The 26033-nt window shown below is 35.8% G+C and overlaps 1 protein-coding gene across 1 annotated transcript in view; it reads right to left on the bottom strand.

Annotated features, from left to right (window-relative positions):
- LOC122629334 (latrophilin-like protein LAT-2) overlaps positions 1–26033 on the bottom strand; it is a 40142-nt gene that overhangs the window by 2180 nt on the left and 11929 nt on the right. The window contains exons 3-6 of the mRNA XM_043812682.1: positions 15803–15908; positions 1654–1913; positions 622–723; positions 336–522 (exon numbers count right to left, since the gene is read on the bottom strand). Coding sequence (XP_043668617.1) covers positions 336–522; positions 622–723; positions 1654–1913; positions 15803–15908 — 655 coding nt within the window. The remainder of the gene's footprint in view (positions 1–335; positions 523–621; positions 724–1653; positions 1914–15802; positions 15909–26033) is intronic.

Here is a 26033-nt window from a genome sequence, read left to right as displayed (position 1 = left end):
GAGATCCTTCTTCTCCGATACTAATACTTGTAACTTGTTCAAGTCCCTTCAAAGGGATCGTTGGAAGTGAGTTCGTTGGTATGCGAGAATATAGCTACGGGCAATACGTTCTACTTTCTGTTCTTTTCGTTTCTATAAATGATGAAGAGTAGAGAATGCGTAGATAAAAGATAAAAGAAGAACTTTGAGCAAAGAGATTCCAGATAAGAAGAAGATGAGGAAGAGGAGGAGGAGGAGGAGGAGGAGGAGGAAGAAGAAGCCAAGTTGGAAGATGGATGAGACAAAAAGAAAGAAATATAAATGATTGTTATTTTAAGATTATGATATGCGTTTACCTGAAGCGAATGACCCGTGCAAAAGACGGCCCATAGAAAAGGCATCTTCCATACCCTCGAAGCCACACCGCAAGCTGCTACGAGACCAACTATCATGCAGACCTTCAGGAAAAGCATCAGTTGTAACGTACGCCTCCTCTTCATTTTCTCGCGTTGCTTGATTTCCAATTGCATGCTACACGTATACCTGCGCGTGTTCGATATCGATTAATATTGATCCTCTTCCAGGAGTTACTAGCGAGCGAGTTACAAGCTCTCGCTTGGTCTCTCACGAAGCTTTCAATACCTCGATACGATCGCGGCTTTCACGAGGTAATATCCGGAGGCCATGAGAAGCAGGACGATTGGCAATCCGTAGGCGTAGACCGTTGCGTTCGTTCCAAGAAACCTGAATATAAAAAATAAAAAAGAAAAAAAGAAGAGAGAAAAGAACATGGCTTTTATACGTATAACAATTGAATCGTTTTTCCTATGACAAAGATCTAACGCGACTTATCTTCGTATTTTAGATATTATTATTAGATTGAGATAAGACGAAAGAAAAAATGGAAACGGGTGAAAAGAAGAAAAGGGTACGAAGAGGACGACAACAGCATCTCACCTCTTGCAACGAGTGGTTGAAATTAAATACGATTGTGGTCGGTCCGTAGAACTCGTATTTTCACTCTGTCTTACCCTCTTCTTCTCATGTCTGACCTGTTTTTTTCTTCTACTACTACTACTGGTACTACTACTTCTACTAAGTTACTACGTGTTCTACCCACAATCACGCAGTAGAAACGAAATAAATTGGTCGGACTAGTGTTTTTTGCGCTTCCTTTCGAAACGAGGTTTAACAAATTTTTTTTTTTATTTTTTCCCTCCTTTTTTTTTACCATACTTATTTAACTCAATATGATCCGAAAGACGTATCGAGTTTCACTCTAATGTTCTTCTTTCCCCGAGATAAGGACTCTCATGTAATATTCCCTTTTTTTTTTCGGTCAGCCCTTCCATACTCTGAAATCGATCCTTATCGCCCTTTCGTGTCTTCCATCTTCGTTATAAGAGAGAAAGAAAGAAGGGACGTTGAGTGGTCGAGGAAGAAGTGGTAAAATGATCTAAAGGTCTTTATAGAACCCCGGACTCGTTGATGAAAAGACGAATAAAAGGATGAAAAGAAGATCCTTATGGGAAAAAGAAAAATGAAATCGCGGTACGTTCTTCCATGATTTTCTCACTTTTCTTCGTGTCGAACGTCGCGAAGGAAGAGAAGAATATCGAATTACCTTGGATTCTCAGGTAAATCTTTCAGGAAAACAGGGAACAGTTTTCTTACCAGCAGTTGAATGGCGTCAAATCCACAACGTTCCAGAAATCATTGCTCTCTCGACTCTGTACAAGGGTGGCAACAGCAAGAGTGACAAGGGGTGCGCCCCAGGCGAAGACGCTATATTTGAGATACGTAGGAGGATCGTCACGGCGAGGTATTGAGGCCACTGTGGCATAGAGATGATGGCACATCGCAGCTAACCAACAGACCACCGATACCCTCAGATATTGAAGGCTCAATCCGAGAGAAATGCAAAGCTCCGAATCCTGAAAGCCGATTAGTATCGCATCGATTTCGTTTTAATCGTTTTTTTTTTCTTTCGTTTATTTCTATTTATTTTCTATTTTTTTTTAGATTCAACAAACGTATAGATATATGTGATAAATAACGATTCGTTAATAATAATATGTTTACAATATATTCCTGACAAACGATAATTAATTTCTTTTCCCTTTGTTTTCTTTCGCGTTGTACCGTTATTAGAAAAATTTGTCGTCCATAAAAAGAACGACGGGAAAAGGGACGAAAATCTGAAAGATTTTACACGGCTTGAAACGAAGAGGATACTTTGGACCATACAAAGTGATGTTGCTTTCACATCCCTTATACTACGTTCCTTGTTCGTCCTGCTTTCAGCCATCTAAGAACTCATCCTAACGACGTACTCGTGCTTCGAAAAATATATCAAGGCCCATCCGGCACGTGATACGAAAGCATGTGATTTATGATAAACTATTTTTATTCGCCCCGGTTGCTTCTCGCCTTCCATGAAGGCAACTCTTCGCCTTACTCTCTGTGAACCCATATTTCCATTCTATGCCTTCTCTCTCTCTCTCACTCTTTTTTTCGTTAATGTAATATTTTTCTCCTTAAACGCTTTTCTTCATTTTCTACCGACTTAAATTCACGTTACCTTATACGAATTTAAAACAATTAAATAATAAATAAAAACAAAAAGAAAAGAAAGAAAAAGTAAGAACATCTGTTCACTGAATTTTAACAAGGAGTTCAATCATGCTAATATATATATATATATATATATATATATATATATATATTTTTTTTTTCTTCTATTTTCTTTTTAATAAAGCAACTTTCCATTTTCTTCTTCATTTATATTCGGAAAGTAATAACGTTGGATTTATTAACTTCTTCGTCGTTTGTAAGGTAAAATTCGTAAAGGCTCGGATTAATTAAAATTCCGTACATCCCTACAAGCTGTGTGTGTTATAATAAACGAGATAAGCGGTTGCGAGGATTTATTTAAACTCGGAAGGATCGGATCGTGTTTCAACGTTGATTAAGACTCTAAAGTGTGCCTGTTTGTCCTTCTTCCTTCGTATAATTAAAAAGGACGCGTAAGTATTTCGCAGACACGCTTGTAATCTTCGTTAAAGGGGACGCCCACGTGGTAAAGAGAAAAAGAAAGATATAGAGAAAGAAATAGAGAGAGAGAGAAAGTCAAAGAGAAAAGATAGTAGCATATACTACACTATCATTATACTTGAAATCTTAGTTTTGTCAAAGGCTTTACCAATTAAATTTTCCAAGATGGAAAAGTGGTAGATAACCCTCGAAGATGCTTCTGACTTCCTTGGGGGTTGATCGTATAGCACATAGAAAGACCCTTCTTTTTATTTTTTTTTCTCTCTTTTGCTCTCGTTCCAAGATTATAAAGCTCTCGAAAATTTCAACCAAGTTTCACTGATTAAATTTCTAAAAGGGGAGACGACATCCTACAGTATCTTTCCATCGTTCCTTCCTCTCGTATTTTTCTCTCGATTTCTATAAGGAAACGTTATTGACGACAAACATCGGTTAAGAGAAGTAGATCTTAACAATGTTCCATTATCCATTTTCGATTTCAATGTGCGTTCAATGGGCTTAAAACTTTCACGTATTGAATCCTTAACGTTGTTTATATATCTATTGGTTTCAAAAAGAACGATATATACCATTGTACTGATATCGTTTTGAAAAAAGAATGGATATCATTTATAAAGGATGAAACTTGCGATATTATCGGAATTCGTTTCGTATTATAGCGAGATAACTCACGCGAGTACTGAAAAGCTATTGTTTGAATCTATTAATTGATATAGAACTAAATGTAGAGAATTCGATCGATAAACCCTGAATAATTTCTGCATCAGATGAATATCATATCTGTATTAATATAATGAATTCGTTTTCTTTATCTATTTTTTTATTTTTTTCAACTCATTGTACAATCATTTACGGCATAATTAAAAATATAATATTAACGAGGATGTGTATTAGTAAGACTTTGAAAATGTAATTCGAACGTATATTTATATCGTGCTCAACAAGTCGAAGAATGAAACATCAATGAGGGATATAACGATCTCGAACTTCACAGAATATGCCTGTTATTTCAAACGTGGCGTCCTTTAACGAGAGTAACGATTCATTTCGTAACATGGTTCGTAATTGAGGTAATTATTACGTCGTATCGTTAACGGTTAGTCGTAGATTCGAGCACGTAACGATGAAAAAGACAAGAGCTCTTGATTATGATCGAATAAGATATATGATCTTGATCGAAATATAAATATTTATAATACTGTTATAAGCAAAAGAAATGAAAAAGAAAGGAAAGAACTAATCTTCAAATTCACACTCGATGAGTTTACGCTTCGTCAAATATTATTGAAAACATTGTAGTTGAAAAATTGTTTATTGTATTTCAGGCTTAATAAAGCATTCTTTTTAAACGTTACAAAGAGGTGGCACGATACGAGAAAGAAGGATAAGGAAACAAGGTCTAAGGAGTTACGGTTATATCGAAGGGGATGATTTACGAGCACGAGACGCTCGTACTCATTCTCGAAATAGTTCACGTCACACGTTCTATAACTTCCCGAATAGCGAAGGCTTTCGCGTGTCGGTCTTATTAATCGTAGCTATTTCTTGATGATGATATAATAAACGAAGATACTATTATATCAAACGTCAAACGTAAAGATTTTACGATGAAATTAGCGATGGAGTGAACCGATTCAGATGTCTTATTATTAAAAAAGAAAAGGAAAGAACAAAAAATAGACAGAAAGAAGGACAAAATATAGATGTTCTAGTGAGAAGGAGCTTGCTGGAACGAGTGAGGCTGTTCATTCAGGGTCACAATATTTTCACCTATTTTCGCAAAGAAAAAAGTGTCCTCTGGTGGGGCTATAAACATTCCCACCGCGCAATTACGTTGCTGTAAATAAGAAAAGAGAAAAAAAAAACAAAAAGAAATACTAGTTTACATCTTTTTTTTGATGCTTCAGAATGACGATACATTTCACGTATTCTCTAAATATCGTTCATCTTAAGAGGAAAAAAAAAAAAGAAAGAGAAAATCGTTTTGTCCTTTCATGGAACATAAAACCTAACAAGACGTTCTTTCGCCCACGTCGTAAAAATTCGCATCGCTGAATCGAAGTGTCATTTTTCTATGGTAGCTCGATTAATCGTCCGTGTCTCTTCAAAAGAAGATAAAATATTTTTCGCGACGAGCTCTTCTATCGTTATCGAGGTGGACCGGTAGCACCGTTTTGTTGAATTCACCAAAGGAAGGAAATAAATTCGAAATGCTCGCGTTTTCGCTAGGCAATTTTTTATCCAATGGAAAAGTGAGTCGTCGTACTTGACTTCTCCATTTTTTTTTTCTCTTCTCGATACGAAATACAACGATGCAAAGAATGATTTCTTTTATAATTGGAATAATTTCCATATCGATAGGTATTTTAATTACGGTTGTGAATATTTTCGTTTAAATTAATTAATTGGTTGAACTATATTTACATTATATGTAATATAACGTAACAATATTAATAAGAGCACGATCGATTTACGAATAATTAAATGACGCCAATGTTCTCTCATTTTTTTTTTTATTTTTTTTTATCTATTTTCTCGAAAGCTACCAACCCTTTCCAACTATGTACCTTTTACATATACAAACGTGACGTATGGGCTGTCGAGAGCGAAACGAGGACGATTTGAAGGAGCGCGTCGCCCACGCAACTTCAATTAATAGCACGACGGAATGACACGCATGCGGTTACTAATTGATCGAGCGAAATAGAAATGCGAATTCCCGTGGCTATGAGAATTTCTCTTAAGGAATTATATGATCGAAGAAAAATCGTTCGCGATTTGCCATCTTCGTCTCTTTTATAAATTCCAAAGAGGATCGCGATTTGATTTCCTTTACGCATTGTCGTATTTCATTGATCGATCGAAAGGAAGAAAGAGGAAGAGAAATAAGAAAGGTACATAGTACGTAAGTATGTAGAAAATGTTCGATAAGCTCGTACGAACTGTGAACGAGAGAACCACAATGGAGTTCGAAAAGTTCGAACCCTTTAAGGCTTCTACATTTGAAAAGCGAAGCGAGTTTGAAGACGGCAAACCTTGAATCCTTTTCCTACGTGACTCGTATTTCGATCGAAAATTACCCTTGTGGTTACCATCCTAAGAGGCTACATATTAACCACTATGAACTCTTTGTCACGTTTTTCTCATAGTTCGCAATCCATTTTAATAATTTCTTCCAAAAGTTTTTCTAATCGCCGGGAAAAGCTATTTTCCAGTTTTGACATCGAATTTCGTTCCTTCGAATTAATCCGTTTGCTGGAACAAGAATACGTCAGAGTAAGACTTTTCTAGAAAGATCCTTCGAACGATCCGTTGAGACACGATGGTTGAAAGAGAAATGTACGTGGTCCGCCTTTCTATCGAAGCCAGCGTCTCTGAGATAGAAGAAGAGTACTATGGGAATAAGGATCCTTACAGCTCTATCTCCGATAGACTTTTCAACGGAGGATAATCCCGTTGGATTATCTAGCATCGGTTCGGCTGGGCCGTATTACCTTCTTCGAAGTATTACGCTCGATGTTATAAGGGTAGATATTACGTAAGGTAAAAAGGGTTGATCGAATTACTGATCGCGAGCTAACCTCGAGTTTCAATTTTATAACTCAGAGCTCTTCATGTTTTGCGGTAAATATTGTAAAGATGATGCAGAAAGAGCACCCTCATGCGCGCATCAGAAGGAGAGAGGGAGAGAGAGAGAACAAACAAGATCACAGATAATGTTATATTGTTTTACGAAAGAACTTTGCTGGTATATATGTGGATCTTATTTATCACGAGTACACGCGAGGAAAATTGCATTGGATCGATTTATATTAAGAATTCCGTTTAATACCTTACTTCGTCTTACTCTCTTCCTCTCCTTTTCTCCCTCTCTCCTTCTTTCTTTTATCGTGTAAGTAGTATAGACTTAAATTCATGAAACTTCAACACGACGATAAAGTCTTGATTTATCGAAGTACCGAGCTAGCTTTCGAGTACCTTCCACCATTTTATCGGATGACTTTTGCATGTAGAGCAGAGAGTACTGGATTACTCGTGACTTATATTTTTCAAGTGTCTCGTCCACTCAAACCCTTTCTCTCCTTTGCACGAATCAACTCTATGAATGTCTCTTGACGTTAATAAATGATAATTGCTTAGACGCGTTCGAAGATCGAGTTAAGGGTAAATCTTTATAATAAATGTTTTCGTGACATTGAAAAAGTAATCGAAGAAAGGTAAGCACTATCTATCAGCTGACTCGTAAGATAATTTACAAAGAGATTAAAAGTTGCTCGATCATTGTGACTTGTAGGGGAGAGTAATTGAGAAATAACGACGAATAAGTATTTTTTTTCCAATTCGAGTTTCTTCATCAAGTTTGCACAGTGCTTTTTTTTCGGCTGATTATTACGATCGTCCGAATGTTATATATAGTTTCTAAAGATATCGATGGTAATGTGCTCCTTTGAAAATGAAGAAGGTTCATCTTCTTCGAAAACAAGAGTCTAATCTCTTTTGTCTCGGGAACAAGGAATGAGATAGAAATTTTCGACTTGCTCGAACTACTTTCGAGTAAGAGAAAAGATATAAATGAAAGAAAGAACGTCCAAAAGGGGTCGATCTCACTTCTCTCGGATGGGACGTCGCTCTTCTTCAGCTCCTTGATTACATCCACTTTCCAATCTCCCTTTTACAAACGACATAGTGGTAGTCGACTTCGTGCGATTACCTTATTCGTGTCATTCGAGTTTGTGAGAATTAGTTGACAACATTTTCTCGTTGAGCGAGAGTACGAAATCTATTTCGTCAAATATTTATATGTACGTCCATCACGTGTATCGTCTGCATTTTACATCTAGTACATCTACCTATACGTATATACCTACAACAGGTGATCGCATCTGGTTGGGCGTTCTTAAAAGCAATTATCGTGAAAAGCTCTCGACCGATTTTAACGAGTATCGGTACGGTTCGGATAGTGCTCGTTTTCCCTTATTCCCTTTTTTACAGTTCAAGAGCAGTCTCAGGTGCGTTATTAAACGTTACTATAAACGCGACGTACTTATACAAATAGTACAAGTTGGTATTCACTTACGATCGAGATTTTGATTAAACTTTTGATTCATGAAAAAACGTATTGTCTGAAAATGATTTCTCTACATCGTTTCTACACGTGTTATGCGATTCAATACGCGAATATATTCCATGCACAACTCGCGAGCAATAAGGAGAACTGCGAAGAAAATTCTAACATATGTGCATAAATCGAACAGAAGGATGTGACTTCGCGTGAAATCTATATGTACTAAAGTTTAGCACGAGGATAGCAATTTTATGCAGACACGAAATTACCTTATTCTATTTCGATCGAGTAAAAATTCAAAACTCTTTCTCTCTCTGTCTCTTTTTCCTCTTGCAACTGAAATATTTCCATTGGAATATCGATGTATTTTATGTTCGAAACGAGCGCAAAACTCAAGGATCGTGAGGAAAAACAAGCATGTTTTTTCTTGCAAATGGCATCAAATTTCAATCAAGATCGAACGAACGTTCGGCTTCTTTTACATCACGAATGCGCAAAGGCATATTGTAATTTATATAGAAGAATGAATAAGACAGCCAATACGTTATAACGTTCGTTTCAAATATGAGTTCATAAAAAGAGCTTTTCCAACGAAGTAATTAACTCGAGCGTTAAAACCAATGTGCACTTGGCGCTCGAGTTACGGCTTGCACGTATTAATTAATCTGCATTATCGACCGATTATCGATGAACACGTTGTTCGCACGATCTGAAGCAGGTCGATCACGTAAGTATAGGAAAGATATAGAAAAGAAAAGAAAAAAGATGACGAAAAAGAAATTAAGACTGAAAAAGAAATTGAAGAAAAGAATAAGGAGATAGAAAACAAAGAAAAATAAGAAAAATAAAAAATGATAATTTGGAAAGTGTTCTATAAAATATACGTGTTTGATAAAACGAAGAGAAAAAAGATCGGATAGATCGATTAACAAAAAAAAAAAAAAAAACAAATGTGAACAAATTAAAATGAAAGGTATCATGCCGTTGTAACAAGGACACGTATATATTGAAACAGTGATCGAGTAATGCCATGAAACGATGCAAATGGGATATAAGCGTTAATTAAACTTCGTTATGCGATTATCGATCGGTACAAGAATTTCTCTGATCTTCCCGTTAACGAAAATCCTATTAACATAGTCGTAACATTAATAGTATTGAAGGTCGTTCATTAAACGATTATGATCTTGCGACTATACCTATCTTCCTCCCTACCTCCCACCCTCTTTCTCTCTCTCTCTCTTCACATTACTGGTCTATAAAGATTCTATGGAAACATCAGTAATTTCCTTCTTTTTTTTTGTTTTTTTTCAAGCTATCTTTCAAATATTTCTATAGAGATAAGATAATTCCTTGCGGTTTTAGTTTAAAGTCACGCGATACGCGAAACAAAGATAACAAAAGAGAGGAATATTCTATGTGGCATGTACGTGACTTCGCAAAATTTCTGGATCCAACTTGGATCTTTTATACTCGAAAACTGAAAGAAAAAGAGAGAGAGAAAGATTAGACGTATCTGCCGAACTCAAAGACGGTATGGAAAGATCCGTTTGCCTCACGTATCAGTAACTGTTTCGGTCTCCGTTTGTGTCCGTTTGCGGAATAACAGAAAAAGCACGAACTTAGGCATTCGAGATGCGAATTTTAAGCCGTGAGCTTGTTGACTTCGAAAGGTATACTGCATTGCGGCGACTCTTCTATCGCGGTTTTCTAGCGAGAACGATTTTTATTTTTTGCGTTCTAAAAACGATATCAACACTTCGTCGCAAACTGCGAGTATTATTACGCCGGCGAGATACTTATGTTAGAAAATATGTTTTTATTAAACAAATTAAAAAAAGAAAAATAAGAAAAAAGAAAAAGAAGGAAAAGAAAAATAAATCGCGAAATCAAAGTTTCGCTTTAACAAATAGTTATGAATAAGCATGAAAATATTGTTGAATGTCGAAGCATTGAATGATCCTTTACGCGTAAAACATATTTCGCAAGAAACTATCGTTGTATTAATCGTGAAATTGCGATAGTATAGGCGGACCTTTATTGTTAAAAATCCTGGCAACAAAGTGGAATGTGATCGATAAAGAGAGCGTGGTTCGAATAACAAGGCTATACGTCCAGCTCGTTGCAATACTGGGAAGATGCATTTTCCTGTATTACACTTGCGCGCACGATCGCTCTATCCCTCCCACTATCTCTCTCTCTCTTTCTGTATATATGTATATCTATCTCTCTTTTCTGGATCACATATATCCTCCCAAAGTCCTCGTTATATATGTACATGCGTGCGCAATATCAATGTGCATCCGCTCTGATTTCGTATACCGACGATAAAAGTTACAAGCGTTGTTAAAATATAATATTTGTTATAAGAAAAAGAAAAAAAAAAAAACGTATAAAATATAAATAACTTCAATTTTGGTTCGTTTATTTTGTTTTTCGTTTCATTTTTAACACCGCACCACTACGAATAGCACTAGTATTTCGAATACTTGGAAACACGTGTCAAAGTTCAGAATAAAGAGTAAAGAGTCATAGTTGAGAATGATTCCATGTAAAATAACTTTTAAGGCAAATCCCTTTCGGGGTTTTGCAAATTTAATTATACACTTTTAGAATAGGATCTGGTGAGATAAAAATTATACTATCAAAAAATCGAAAATATCATGTTACGATTTAATTCTTCTTTTTTTTTTTTTTTCAAAATTTTATCTTCGAAGTTGCGAAACTAAATGATTTATGTACCTTCAGAACACCCAAAGATCATCCAAAAGAACTTTGGACACTTTGCTTTTAAGACGATTACGGCCAGCCAATTTTCTTTTCTTTTCTTTTCTTTTCTTTTCTTTTCTTTTCTTTTCTTTCTTTTCTTTCCCTGATAGTATTTTACAGAGAGGCTCTCTGAACAAGTTCTATTTTGATTTCATTATAATAAGTCTCTTTCTTTTCAAATTTCTCTACTTTCTTTTCTTTTTTTTGACTCCTTAAGAAAAGTTCCATCTCGATCTTCACTTTTTGTATGTCACCCACAGACACGTACTTACAAAAGTTGAACTTTATCTACGCCCGTTGATCGATGCTTCACATGGTTTTTCTTCGAAGCTTTTCTTTCTTATCCGTTCAAGGATCATCCGATTATTGGAATGATAAGGCGACAACATCAGCCCGGAGATGTTAGGATTTGTCCCAAACAGAAAGAATTCATTTCCATATCGAAGATTCATGTAGCATAAATCACAAAGAACGATATCGTTAAAAACCGAGGAAAATGAAACTTACAAATTGGATTCCTTCGCTGCGAACGATCGCCCGTAACTTTTAATCCGCAAATAAAAGGATTTATCGAGAATGAATATTTCTCTTCATTTACTTTTTCTTTTTTTTTCTTCTTTATTATTTATCACCTCTTTTTTTCGATCACCTATTTTTGCTATTATTTTTTGGTAGCAGTTACTTTTGATCAATGTCGTATAGTCATCGTTGTTGTCATTGTATTAGCTATAGTATTTCAAACAAACTATTTAATTCCGTCTATTACATTTCGTACCGAATATCTCACGTTCCAACACGCGAATATACACATTCCATCCATCGAAGCGGCTTTGACGGACGACTGATATACACTAATACGTATGTACACGATTCTATATGTCTATTGAAAATCATACGAAATCCATACGATTTAATTACAGATATAGAAATATAAATTTATTCATATCGAGCTTCTAAAGAGCGAAACAAAATATTTCGAGAATATTTGTAATATTTTTCATGCACTATTTATTCGTATTCGTCCATATTCGAGTAAATAAAATCGGGAGGCGTGCATAATCGAAAGAGGATAATCTCGATCGTAAATCAGTCGCAGCTGAATCCCGATAAGTATTTTTGCGGTTTGGAGGAACGGCGCGTTTTCCGCATCGCTTCACGGCGAAGTACTTGCCCATTACTCGACCCGTTCCACCTCAGTAAACCGTAATACAAGGACGTGAAACGCGTTGAGCTTAATGCCAGCCGTAATATATCACATTCCGAAGCTCACGTGGTATGTGCTCTGAAGTATACGCTGAATTTGAGACATACGGTGTACCCTGTGAGTCCTATTGACGTATTCTATACGAGGTAAACTATGATTAATATAAACGTATGCTAACATACAAAGACAAAGAGAAACTTTGACGGTACTAAAATTTCACGAATTTTGACCTAACGTTAACATAAAATCAAAACTCTCGACGAACTTCACATGTCCGATAATGCTTTGTATGTGGGACGAAAACGATGAAAATATTCTTCTCGAAGCGTGCAAATATTCTTCGTTCTTCAAGATTTTTCGTATTCGCAAGTCGAACGTAGCATCATCTCTCATTCTCTTCTCTCTTTACTTTTCGCCACATCTCTTTTCTATTCTTTTTTTTTTGTTCTCTTTCTCTTTTTCCCACTCTCCTTCTTTTCTTCGGCGTTTTTCCTACCATCTCTCAAGAACGAATTCGGTGCAAAGGGTACGAAAGAAATCTATGCTAGGAAAATACGAAAAGTTTTCGCGAGTTAAATTTATTTTCTCTCTTTTCCACCTACCTATCTCCATCTTGCCGTCTCTCTCGCGGAAAATAATGGTATCGCCATGAGGAATAAGAGCGAGTAAAAGTTACCGGGTAGACGCTTTCGACGTTTTCGGTTAAGAGATTTACCCCGAACGACAAAGTTTCTATTGTTTCATTCGTGCGACCCTCATAATAAATATATATATATATATACATCTCTTTCGTAACTGTTTCGTTCTTGCTGTACCACGCAAAAAACGTATCACTTTATACGATGAATACGTTGCACGGACAATAGACGTGCCATTGATGGTGATTTCTCAAGCTCTTTGTTCGATATACCATTGTACAATACAACCGTTGTTAAACACGTTTTGTTCGATTGTATGTAGTACGCACGCAGCTAATTTAAAAACTAAGCGTAATTTCTTCGAAAAAATGAATAAATGCGTTACGCCGTTTACAGACGCGTGCATCGATCGTCTAGATTTTTCACATCGTCGGCATAATTTCATTAATTTCTATGCAGTTAAATAAATAAAAACAAAATCGGCACATCGCATCCTTTTTTCCTTCGCCATTTCTTTCATTCTTTCGTCAATAATCTATGCCAAGAAGTTTTTTTATTTCTCTCTCTCTCTCTCTTTTTTTTTATCATTAATTTTCTTTCCCTATCCACCATGTATATTCTTTTCAACGAGAAACAAGAGAATACAACACACGCGATAACTTTCCTTCTTGACATTTCGCGCGTAATAATTATTCCGTGCTTTTAACTTGACGTTGATCGTGTTTGAGAAACGTGAGAGAAAAAACCACACGGGCGCACAATAACGCGAGGGAGTTATACAACAAGACGCGTGGGGCTTTTGTTCAAAAGAAGAGAATAAAAATCGGGCAAGAATGGAAAGTTCGTTTTCCGCGCGACGCAGTGGAATCCCTTTAAAGGTCGTACTTCGCGTTTACAGCGCGGAATCATTAAATCCTCCGTGGATGTGTTAAGTGCTCTTCAACGTGTCACCGTGCATACACGCGAGCAGAACGTTGCCTACAACATACGTAACAGTGCCTTAATTACGCTAGGAGTTGAGAGAGAGAGAGAGAGAGAGAGAGACGACAGGTCGGAGACACGAGAGATCCGCTTCAAGTACAACACCTTCATCCCGAAGGCCGTACTGGTTTTACTAATGATGTAAACATTCCTTCTTTTTTTTATAGCTATCGTCCAAAAAAAATACATACACATATCCCACACGGTTCATAGCATTCGTGCGCATGTACACTATTCGCTTGGACTTTGTGAAGATTCGCTCAAAGTTAAAGTTACTAGGGTGGAATTTGTTGCTTTTGTTCTTTTTTCTTCCGAGGCTTTCCAACGTTTCCTCCCCATCTCTCTCTCTTTCTCTCTCTCACATAAAATTTTTCTTTCAAAAATATACCAAGCGGAACATACCACTCGGCACGTTCGTTTCGATTTCGAAAAGCTTTCGTCGTCTTCTCGATTTTCCGACATACTTCTATCGTATCTCTCGTAACATCCACGATCTCAGGAATGTTCGTCCACGTTCCTTGCATTCCAGGCGCACGAAAAAAAAAAGTAGATATGGGTAAAATATCTTTAATTTTCTATAAAATTCCGGCGAATAGTTTTTTTATCTTCCTATCCAACTTCAAATTATTTTTCCTTTCGTTCGGTTTGTCAGCTGTTTTCACAAAACACATTAGCCGCGTTAATTAAGTGTCGAGTCCTCGACGCTAATCCAAATGAGAGACACAAATGGAACGCACCACACGAGTCGAGTAGTTTCAAGAGTGTGGTAATAAGAAGAGCGAACGTGTTGGAAGCTCGATGAATATTGCAGCTGTACTAGAAGATTATTTCTTGTAAATATTAAAGTCATACCCTTGAGGAAAACAAAGAAAGACAAACTGAGTACTTCAAGTTCTTATACGACGTATTAATAAAATAGGATCTTTACATGACCCCTGATAATTATATGTTTACATATGGTTTCACTCACAAAAACCCCAAGGTATTATTCGTCTTGTAAATTATTTAACGAGTCTACTTTTCTCCTGTGTCCATCTTCTCCCTTAACAAGTTTTCTTGCTTTCAGGAAAATAATGTCACGAGTCATCTCAAGTATATACATACGTTTTGGAATACAACACGAAGAACTGTATACCATTGTATTGTTATTCTCCTTGTATTAATTCTTCTTTTTTTAGAGGTTTTCTTCACGTTTTTAACTCCAAAAATATCATTAAAAAATATTCAATTGTAGATAATCAACTTTTTGCGACTTCGTGTTTACCGAGCGACATCCTTTTTACGAGTAATTTTTTGAAACGGAAAACCTAGAAGCTACGAAAAAGTCAGACCGAGTTTACGAAAGTACGAATGCTCGAGGGTAGGTTGAAATTGCAAGTATCTTTTTTTTTCAGTAAGATAAGTCGGAGCGTTTCGACTTCGACGTAATACTATTTAGAGCTTATGACAATACCGCCGTTTTTCTCGCTTTCTCTGTGCTTGTGTGTGTGTGTGTACACACACACACACACACACACACACACACACACACCACACATACACACACGCGCGCGCTATACAGAGCTTCTTACAAGCGAGCACGTAGCAACGGTCTCGTATTTCCAGCCACTTTTCCATTCTCCGCTTTTCCTCATTGCTTTTCTTTGCCCTTCCTGCTTTCAACGCCCGTCGGAGAGCATCATCTCAAAGGGATTGGGAAAACATTTCCTGCTCTTTTCGCGGTTTACAACGAATGTCAACGCTGTAGTCTTCTTTTTACACCCAAAGAAATGTACGCGCGATATATTCAAAGTTTCATTTTCCTATGTACAACAACGATTCGAAAATGACAAAGGAAATGCTAGACTTAATTAAAGAGAACTTGGGTTTACGAGAAATGTGAACAAAGAGGAAATAGATGAGGAAGAGAAACGAGCAGATGGTCTGCTTCAACCATCGATCAAATATTTCTTGTCTTCGATTGCTTTCAAGTATTGTCGATCGTAAAGATAGGAAAGTCTATGAAAGAAAAAAAACAGCGAGACAGAAAAAAATATTGGCTAACGGTTGAAGAGGGTTCTTTCTCTATTATTGGTAGGAAACAAATAGATACCGATCGATGTAAAATCTTACCTGAACACCCCCCACGCCGACGATAAAAAGGAGTTGAACCATGAAGAGGGCTGCCAAGAGATTCATGAGGGTGGTACCTGCCAAACTTCTCAGATCAGAGAACAAACTGAAACAAGAGGGAAAAAATGTTGCTTTGAATTATTTTCTCTGTCAATGATACTACGATAAAAGAACGAAAGGAAGATTGAGAAAGAAGAAAGAAAGAAAGAAAGAAAGAGGGGAGAAAGAGAGAAAGAGAATCTTCGTTCGAATATAAATCGCTTGTCATCGCTAGGACGTAAATTTCCATCCTTCCCAACGAAGATTTATATTTTATTAAATCCCCGCCGCAGATCGTGTATGCGTTCTCTATTCGATTCTACATCTACAGACGTATTCCATATCTGCTAAAATTTGATTTACACTCTTATTTCGCAAAGGTGTGACGGAAAATACACGAACTACCGATTTATGTGATTGGAATGAAAAACATATTTCTCAAACATTTAATCTTTAATCATTTTAAAAATACCATATTTTGTTACTATGTATAACAAAATTTAATCCAAACTGATATTGATGTAATGTCGGTTGCGTATTAAAAAACATTTATTCGCGAGTAAATGGAAAGTTATTGATCGTATATGAGGAAAGAGAGAAAGAGAGAGAAAGGGAGGGAAGGAGGGTAGGAGAAATACAAAACAACTAATAAACAAAAAGAGACAAATCTGCAAAAAATTCCTATCTACAGCAAATTGAAACAGCGATAGCACACGTGTTAGATTTAGAACGAGTAAAGTTGGTTTACACAAAAAAGATCAATGTCGAATTTACCACTGTATACGAAGCGCTCGTAAAAGGATAGAACGCAGTTAGACTCGTAGAAAACTTGGGGATGTCCTCCGAGATGCAGTGAAAAGAAACAAGACTAAATCACTTAACTCTCTCGAAAGAAAAAAAAAAAAAAAAAAGGAAATAGAAAAAAGTAGAGAGAGAAAGAGAAGGAGAAAGAAGAAAGGAAAACTTCGTACTTTCTTCGAGTAAGATTCTTAAACTAATGCAACAGAAACGCAACGTGTTACACAATTCTAAACGCATTGCATTTTAATGCTCTTGATAGTCCTTTTGGAAAAGAGAACTTTTTCTACTTTCGATATTTTGCGATTTCTATGAGTTTAAACTTTCTCCCTATATTATCTTCACTAAAAGAATCATCAAACATTTCCAAAAGAAATATTTCATTACTCATAGTCTCACGTACTTCCGTCGAGTCTTTAATTACGAATTTTCGTATTATCGGACGTGTTGGAATGTACGATGGTATCGATTGAGACTTCATATTCAGTATCGTGGTCGTTTTTTCACGTATTTGTGGTATTTCATAATCGATCGTATTTCGTCTTTTTTCTGCCTTTCTTTTTTTATTTTTATTATTTTTTTTTTTTAATTTTATTTTTTATTAAATTCTTTTACCTAGAGAATGCATCGAATATAAATGAAAAAGAGGATCGTCGATACAATTCCGCGAAAATTCATTTTATCATTATTATTATATATTTATAATAGCATTAAATGCAAATAATAGCGATTGTGATTAATTAAATGGATATATTAATTAAATAAATATTACATTGCCCCAATTTTTTCAAAGCTAATTAAGTTTCAAAGAAAATAAGCACTTTTCTGATATATCGACAAAATATTATTCAAATTGGCATGTTATAAAAAAGATAAAAGGATTTATAAGATAAAGATATCCTTAAAAGGTTGAAATGATACTATCAAATTCTGTAAAAGCTATATAAGACCACAAATAATCGTTTCGTTCGCCAACAAAAAAGAACTTTACCTCTCCCTATTCCAAAGAGTTGACCTTCAACGAAAGAATACCTGTGACTTTTCGTTTCGTTTCATTTCGGTGGTGAATTATTCATTCGGTAAAAAACATTCAGTGATAGGAAGGGAAGGAGAAGAGAGAGAGAGAGAGAGAGAGAGAGAGAGAGAGAGAGAGAGAGAGAGAGAGAGAGAGAGAACGAAGAAGAAAAAAGTAACTACTTGAGTTAAACGAAATTTTGCCGATAGTGGCACAACTGTCAGAACATTATATTATTTTTTTAAACGAATGAGAAATTTTATTATTTATTTTTCCAATGGTCTACGCGCACAAAATGAAAATATCCAATTTTTAAACGAAAAGTTATTCATTCGATGTAACTACAAGAGTAAAAATACAATTTACTTTTCGATGATAAATCGTGAAATATTACAAACACAAACATAAAAAAGAGAACGATATCTTTCTAGCACTATTAAAATCGTGCTTGTAAGAAAACGAATAACTTAACATTTACGAAATTACTTTGCTTCGATCGAAAAGTGTAATTACTTAGATGTAACATAAAAGCTGCTATGCTAACGAAACATTGTAATTTACATTATATCTATACGGACTTTGAATTAATGTTAATAAATTATGAAAAGAAAATTACAATATCACACATTATACAAATGAACGTAACTACTTATTCATTTAACTTTAAAAAGCTCGTTTATGTAATTTTCTCTCTCTCTCTCTCTCTCTCTCTCTCTCTCTCTCTCTCTCTCTCTCTCTCTCGCTCGCTTTCTTCTTTCTTTCTTTTCCTCTTTGCAGCTTATAGAAATTTTCAAAGAGCTCACGAACGTGTCACACAATCAGTAAATTTGCTTGATTGTTAAGCATTAGCAAAAAAGGGAAAAAAGAAATAAAAAAGAAAAAGAGAACAGACTGTATAAATAGAAAATGCCTCTCCTATCGACAATCTTTATAGCTCCTTCCACATCGAGCTTCTGACATCTAAAATCAAGTGCCTGAGGCACTAAAGACGCGACCATTTCAAATCCTCCACGGATATAAAAGTTTTTTAAGCGAATACGTTCAACTTCTATTTCGATCTTTTTCTATCCTTTCGATATAAGATTGACATCTCCATGAATCTCATTTAACGTCGAAGCTGATATTCCTTCCACCATCGTAAAATAAGAATAAGTATCCTCGTCATTAAATTCTTGACGAGAGAACAATGAGACGATCTATCAAACTCTTCCGTTAAAAAATCATGTTTCAAACATTATAAATTTCGCGCATCGCTTCGACTGACATGAAAAAAAGTTTTTTCGAAAGTAATTGTAGATTCTGTAGATGAAATATGCAAATTATTAAACGAAGATCGTATGATTGGTTCGTTTCGTTCAATCTTGTTTATTGTTTAATTATTATTTTGAGGCGGTCAGCCGGTTGGCTCGCTCTAACTCGTTACACAGCTGTATGCGTATCGCCGACACAGATGTGCAGAATATCTACATGCATCAATGACTCTCATATCGGGACGTCCATGATGGAACGGCCGTCGATCATGGAGGAATTTCATAGTCGAACGTGTTTTTATAATAAAGTCGACATTTGCATTGCAAATTTGAATCACCGAGAGAGCTTTTAATCGCACGGCTTCGATTTCGTTACCATTTCAAGAAAACTGACTACGTAATCGTTATCGGAGGAATTTATGCTGGATATTACGAAGTTCGAGGACATAGAGAAACTCGTTAATTAATCGAGAATTTTTTATTCCTTATTTATGATATTCATTTCTTCTTTCCTAACAACTATCGATTAATCGAAAGACAATCACGGAATACATACATAATCGTATTATTGTCTTACTCATTTCGAAGATATTAATCAAATTATTATCTCCGAAAGAAACTTTATATCAGTTAACGTATTCTTTCAGGTAGATCGACGAGATTCCCTATTTCAAAGGAATCAAAGAAAAAAGAGGTAGCAACGGTGTCCGCTCATAAAGCTACAACGTTGTATATCAAAAAGGATAATAAAAAGGATGCTACCGTGAGGACTTGAATTTTAAAAGCTTTCGAGGTTTACTCACTGTTTTATGGACTGGAACAAGTCGAAAAGCTTGCTGTAATTTACGCTTCTTAACCCGGCTGGCTTTCTTCGAAATTGCACTAGTACGATTTGATAGGATGAACTTTGTCGAATTAATGAGACACGATATCTTTGTCTAACAATATCCTTGTGTTTCAACAACCGATCTTTGTCGAGACGAATTTCATTCGATAGTCGCGTCGGTGAAATGCAACGTAACAAAGAGAGGAGAAAAATAAAAAGTAAAAAAAAAGAGAGAGAGAGAGAGAGAGAGAAAAGAAAAAAACAAGAAAAAAGAAGTTGCAAGGGCGAGAATAACGAGCGTCGAGAAGCTTTCTAAAATCCAACAGTGTGATTCTCATTCGCTTCTGAATTATTCATCTCGTAGAAACGTTTGAGTATGAGTAATGGCGTCGGCGTATGTACGTACAAGTCGGTATGACTGTACACGTAGCGGCTTGCCAAATTAATCTTTCCGCTTTTCAGTACAACTCTGCAAGGCTTCGACCGCAACTCCGAGCTCTGTTGCAGTATTACGATTTATTAATTAACGCTGGAACGAATAATTTCAAACGGTCTTATGTGAAACTTTTATTACGATGATAATGATGTTTCTCGTAGAATGAACTATTTTAAAAGAACGACAACAGAGGAAAAGAGGGACAAGAAGAAAAAGAAGAAGAAGAAAAGGGAAGTACGCGAGAAGCAAAAATAACGAGGAACCTAAAAAGAAAAGGAACTCACCATCCTGCTACTCCTCCCGTAATAAATCAAAGGTTGTGCGTAATGCGAGCACCGAGCCACAAGTGGTTTTCTACTATGAAAGCGCGATAATACCGGAGAGAGAAGAGACAGAAGGTCGTCTCTTTTGTTTGTTGATCAACAATGAGACTCTGGGACTTTTCAATGACGACCGTGGATTTGTTTCAAAAGTTTATCTAAAAACCGAAAGACATACATATTTTCTCGATACAAATATATTATCACGCAATATTTTACGAACGCAAGTTCGTAGTTATCATATATTTATGTTATTCCTTTCTATGTATCTATCTCATAAATCGTATCGCTCGTTAATTATTTCGCGAGTCTATGAAAATCGCTTTTGGGAATACTATGAATAAACGATAGGATCGGCCAAGGAATTGAATGGAAGATAAATGATTACACGAAACGGTCCTAGTACTCTTAACGCTCGAATAAATCGATCGTTCGTTCAAGTATTCGATGAAAATACGAAGTTACTTTTCTTAATGCTATGATAACTCCACGATCTACTTTAAATGTAAATAAGAAGAGATCTTCAACTATATATATATATATATATATATATATATATATATATATATATAACTATATTTCGAATACTATATATTTCTACGAAAAGTGATAAACTTAATTAGAAGCAAAGTGGAATTGAAAAAACATAAAATAAAGTAAAAAGGAACGAGTTCGACTGAGCGGTATGTTACGTTCGTGAGAGTGAATTAATCGAAAAAAAAAAAGAAATAATAAAATAAAATAAAAAAAGATGAAGAGGAAAGAGGTCAGGCGGAAATAAATTCCACTCTCGGTGGCAAATTAGCACGGGTTCCTGCTAATTTCCACTCCTGAAATCGTTAGTTCGAATTCCACTTAATACCGTTCTGTGCACGTATACATGTGCGCAAGTACATATGTATGCATGTACTTATAGCACGATCGACTCGCTCCCGTTGGTCGTTTTTATAAAAAAGAAGAAAAGAAAAGTAAAATGAAAAAAAAGAAAAACAAAAGAAAAAAAAAAAGAAAAAAAATCGAGTCGAATAGAATTCGAAAGACCCCGATATCTTCCACTGTACAAATCTCATCTCTTATCTCGACTCGTGCAACCTATGAAACGAGACTCTTCGTATTTTATCGTTGGCGCTCGTTCTCCGAGAGCAAGCGTTTAATAAAAAGATGTGATGTAAAAAAGAAACGAAATTCTGTAAGAGTTATGTCAGTGAATTTAATATTTCCACGTCAAGAAAGAAAAATAAGGATAAGTCGAGTACCGACCACACGAAGAAGACCACGAAATTTTACGTTTCACCGGTTGAATTCATGTTTCTCTCTCTCTCTCTCTCTCTCTCTCTCTCTCTCTCTCTCTCTCTCTCTCTCTCTCTCTTTTTTACTTTGCTTTAAAGCCACGACTCCATCAGACGAAATGAAGATAAACATTACATCGAAAGTATTGACACAAGAATATTTGAAGCGTATTATATTTATCATGAAAACTGTGGACCAATGTTATCTTTTCTCCGTTGGAAATTACAACTTCCTGGACGAATGTATTAGGATTGAATTAAAAGTAACGAGCGTTAATTACAATAATCTCTCACTACTAAATGCAATCACGTCTAATTCATGGAATGCATTATGAGAATAAATGAACGATTGTTAATATTTCACATTCGTACGAATTATTCGTACTTTTGATTGCAATTTCATCAAAATGTTGCAATGAAAAGAAACGATTATTGCGAATATTATATCGTTTATATTAAATGATCAAAGTAGTACATTTTTAACAACTCTTTTTATCTCTTTTATTTATTAAAAGTCATTATAAACTGACAACGAAACTCTCTCTCAGTCGCGTTGCGAACGATAATCATTATTATCGAGCGAATATAATCCGTTCGTCAAGTTTAATATAATGGTGAATAATAATCCCTCGTACGTAGGTACGTGCACTATATATGCATGTCGACAAGATAATTATTTAAATATCATCACACACACAACACACACAAAATACACACACATACACACTTTTTATCCGCTAGCCCTCAAATTTATTAAGTTTCGAATCATGTTTGGACAGTAAGTGTTACGAGCGAAATAAACTTGCTGAAATGGCTTTTATGAACGTTTCGTTTTGCCACGCGGAAAGGGAAATGTTGAGAAGATTCACAATTTTAATGCATCCGTAAAAAATTTACATCTATATATGGAAAGCATATTAATTTCATTTTTTCGTTCTTTTCTTTCAAATCGTTGGAAGATTCAACACGAGCCGTGTCTGATGCGAGCTACATATGTATCTACATACGTACATAGGATTTTCGTTGAACAACGACTAATACATTTTTCATATCCCATCCATTTTTTACATCCCTTTCAACGTAGCAGAATTGTAAACAGTTAAAAGGATTCCTTGTAAATTTAATTTTAGTTTCGCCAACATCGAAATGCGTCCACGTTTTAGGTATTAACCTTTTTCTTTGTACTTTTCGAAAGTTCCTCTACATTCTCTTCACTACACTTCACAAAGCATATAATATTTGCATAGAATTAACGTAAAGGCTACCATACAAGTGTCGGAATACAAATTCTACGAGAAAATTTTCGTCAGGAGGATAAAGAGTTTAAATTTTGCCAGAGAATATTTAACATTCACGAGAAGTTCTGTTCATATTAAGTTCTGTTCGCGTATATTATACAATGCGAGGAATGCATACATACTATACGTAGAAATATTATTTTGCAATTCCCACTTCGATCTACCTCCCTAACGTAATAAGTAAGTGAAGTCGATATCAAGCGCTATTCCACCATTTCCGTTTATTTATGAGAAACCATTGAATATCGATTTGCAATTTTTCCAAGTATCAGAAATAAAAAGTCTTCGTTCGGTTCATTCTATCATACGAACGGAGTAAATTTTTTGGGCATCAACATAGATCATCCAGACACAATTGAGAAATCCTTTATACTCAATCCAGAGCCGTGGGTAACAATTATGATATTGCCTTGAGGTCATTGCGAAGAATCTAATTAAATGATATTCTCTTGTTGACGCCGGCTTTCTCTTTCCTCCTTTTTCTTATTTGCTCTTTCCTTTCCAATCCTATCTCGAGAACTTAATCCCATTTGTTGTTTATTGGGCAACCCTACCTCGATTCTATCTCGTGGATTTTCAGAAATGAAATCTTTAAGCCTGAGACAATGAAGGTGGATACGATTTAGTTGCTTTTCGAGAATTCTCGTATTTATTTTTATCAACGAGAATACACTTTCCTTGAATGGAAATTATTTTATTGTATTTTGCCGAGGCGCGTTTATATTCAACGTGTCTCGAGTCAACGATAATATTGCATAAATCGAACGATAGACGTTCAATAACGATATTGCAGAAGTTTACGATAAATTCGTGGATCTACGATTAATTAGGTCAGGAGTTAGTCGGCTTAACAATTCGCTCGAACGGAGTAAGATATTAAGTGCTTTCGAGAGCATACCGGTTGAAATCTTGGCAGAAGTTAGGATCGATCAAAGATGAGTCACTTCGAACTACACGTATGATGTATCGAGGAATAATTGAAGAATTGATCAATATAAAAAAGGAAAGATGATTCTTGATTAAATTCAACGTAGACCAAACGACGAGAACCACGAACGAATAATTCGAGCTTTTATATTCCTCGTTCCTCTTTGAAACTAATTACACGAACTAACTAGTTAAGAAAAAAAAAACAAAGGCTTTCGAATTTCTAGCGAACATATTTTTCTTTTTTTCAAAAACCATTCGCTCGTAAAACTTTTCACGGTACCATACAGATTCTTATCAACGAGCGCATCCGTGATCGATTTTTCCTCAAGTAAGGATTACGATCTGCATAAAACCTTCGTCCTACCGACCATCTACTAACTTTCCTATCGAGCTTTCCTTTCATCAAACTTCGTAGCCATTTCTAACCGAAGACGAGATTCTGAAAATACGATGCGAACCTTTCAGGACGACCTCGTTCAATATGGCATATAATAAAAGACTGACAACGTCCTGTATTCCCAATTCATAATGGAAACAAAATTATTCGATAAACATCAAGTCGATTTTAAAAATCCATTATACGTGCATTTTAAAATCCATATATATGGATTGATCGTGCCGTTCTCTCGTATGGTTGATGGTCGCTTTTGTGCTTTAAAGATAGGTACATACGAGAAAAGCTCGGAGCTTTTTATTTCCGGTTATCTTCTTTAGACCTTTCTCACGCCTACACATTCGAATAAACTTTATATAAACCTTCTTTGAAGTATAGATATAGGAGAAGAAACGAGGGCTTCTGTTGATCTGGGATTTCGAACTCTCCTTTTAAGAGATTCGGAAATGAATCCGTCTTCGCTAACTCGGACCAGGTCTTTCAACATTTGCATAGTAAAAGGCCGCAGTCAAGTCAGCATAATGCAGAACACGTACGGCGAACGAAGGGATCGATCGTGAATTCTCGATTATCGTTACCGACTCGTAATTGTGCTATCTCTTTCTCCCTCAATTTTCCTCTTTCTTTTCGCCGAACAAGCTTAATAAACATGTTTTCCACGGGAATTATCGTTGATTCATTTAAAATCTTTTTCCGAATTCTCGATAAAACAAAATTAAAATGTAAAAGCATTCGAATCGAAAGCTCGGACGAAAAGCATAAGCGATATTTCGATGACCCACTTTTCTTTTCCACTCAACGATTTTTATTTCACGCGTGGCATACACGACGGCAACGATCATTATCACCGGCAGACGATTCGAAGATTTTTCTTTTCGACGTGTCGCTGACGAGTATTATACAAACGCTTCGAATCATTATCATATTTCAATGTTATTGATTCTACGAATGTTGTCTTTCCGTGCTGACAACTATGCTATTATGAAATCCTTCATCGCCGATCGATAAATCTTTGCGACGAACGTAACTGCATCGATTTATCGATGCAGGGCATCTGCGGAGTTAGATGGAGACGTCACGACAATAGGAATGTTAATTGCAAATGTAAAGAACCCAGTTCCAAGGGATAACGCGATATAACTCGTCCTTGGCCTTTGATCGATCTAGCCATAGGCACATAGATAACCGATAAGATAAGTTCGCCTCATGATATTCCTTTCGTGTGACACGCGAAGACGCGGAGAAAAAGATTTCATTGATCCGAATTAACGAAAGGTTCCTCGGCAATAAGTTCTTGAAAATTTTCGTGAATGAAACTAAAAACAAGATACGACAAAATACATAAATGCAACGATTATCAAATTATTCAAATCTCTTAAGAATTTCTAAAACAGGAATTTAAATCTATTCCTTCTCTGTCTCATTGTATAGGAAACTTCCTAACGTGATGTAGTAATTATTATGAGAACGAAGTTACTGACAGGGAGTTAACAGTTGAACAACTATGGAAGGAGTCATTATATGGATTAGATATGCCACTAGTACGTAATACGATATTCATAGAATTATGCCAAGCGAAGTATAGGTGACTATCGTCTTCTAAGTTTCAAAGAAGAGATAGATACCTTTTCCTTCG

The sequence above is a fragment of the Vespula pensylvanica genome, chromosome 5, assembly GCF_014466175.1.
Source record: "Vespula pensylvanica isolate Volc-1 chromosome 5, ASM1446617v1, whole genome shotgun sequence".
Taxonomy (NCBI): domain Eukaryota; kingdom Metazoa; phylum Arthropoda; class Insecta; order Hymenoptera; family Vespidae; genus Vespula; species Vespula pensylvanica.
Note: the sequence above shows the minus strand (reverse complement) of the source record. Positions and strands in the feature narration are given on the sequence as shown.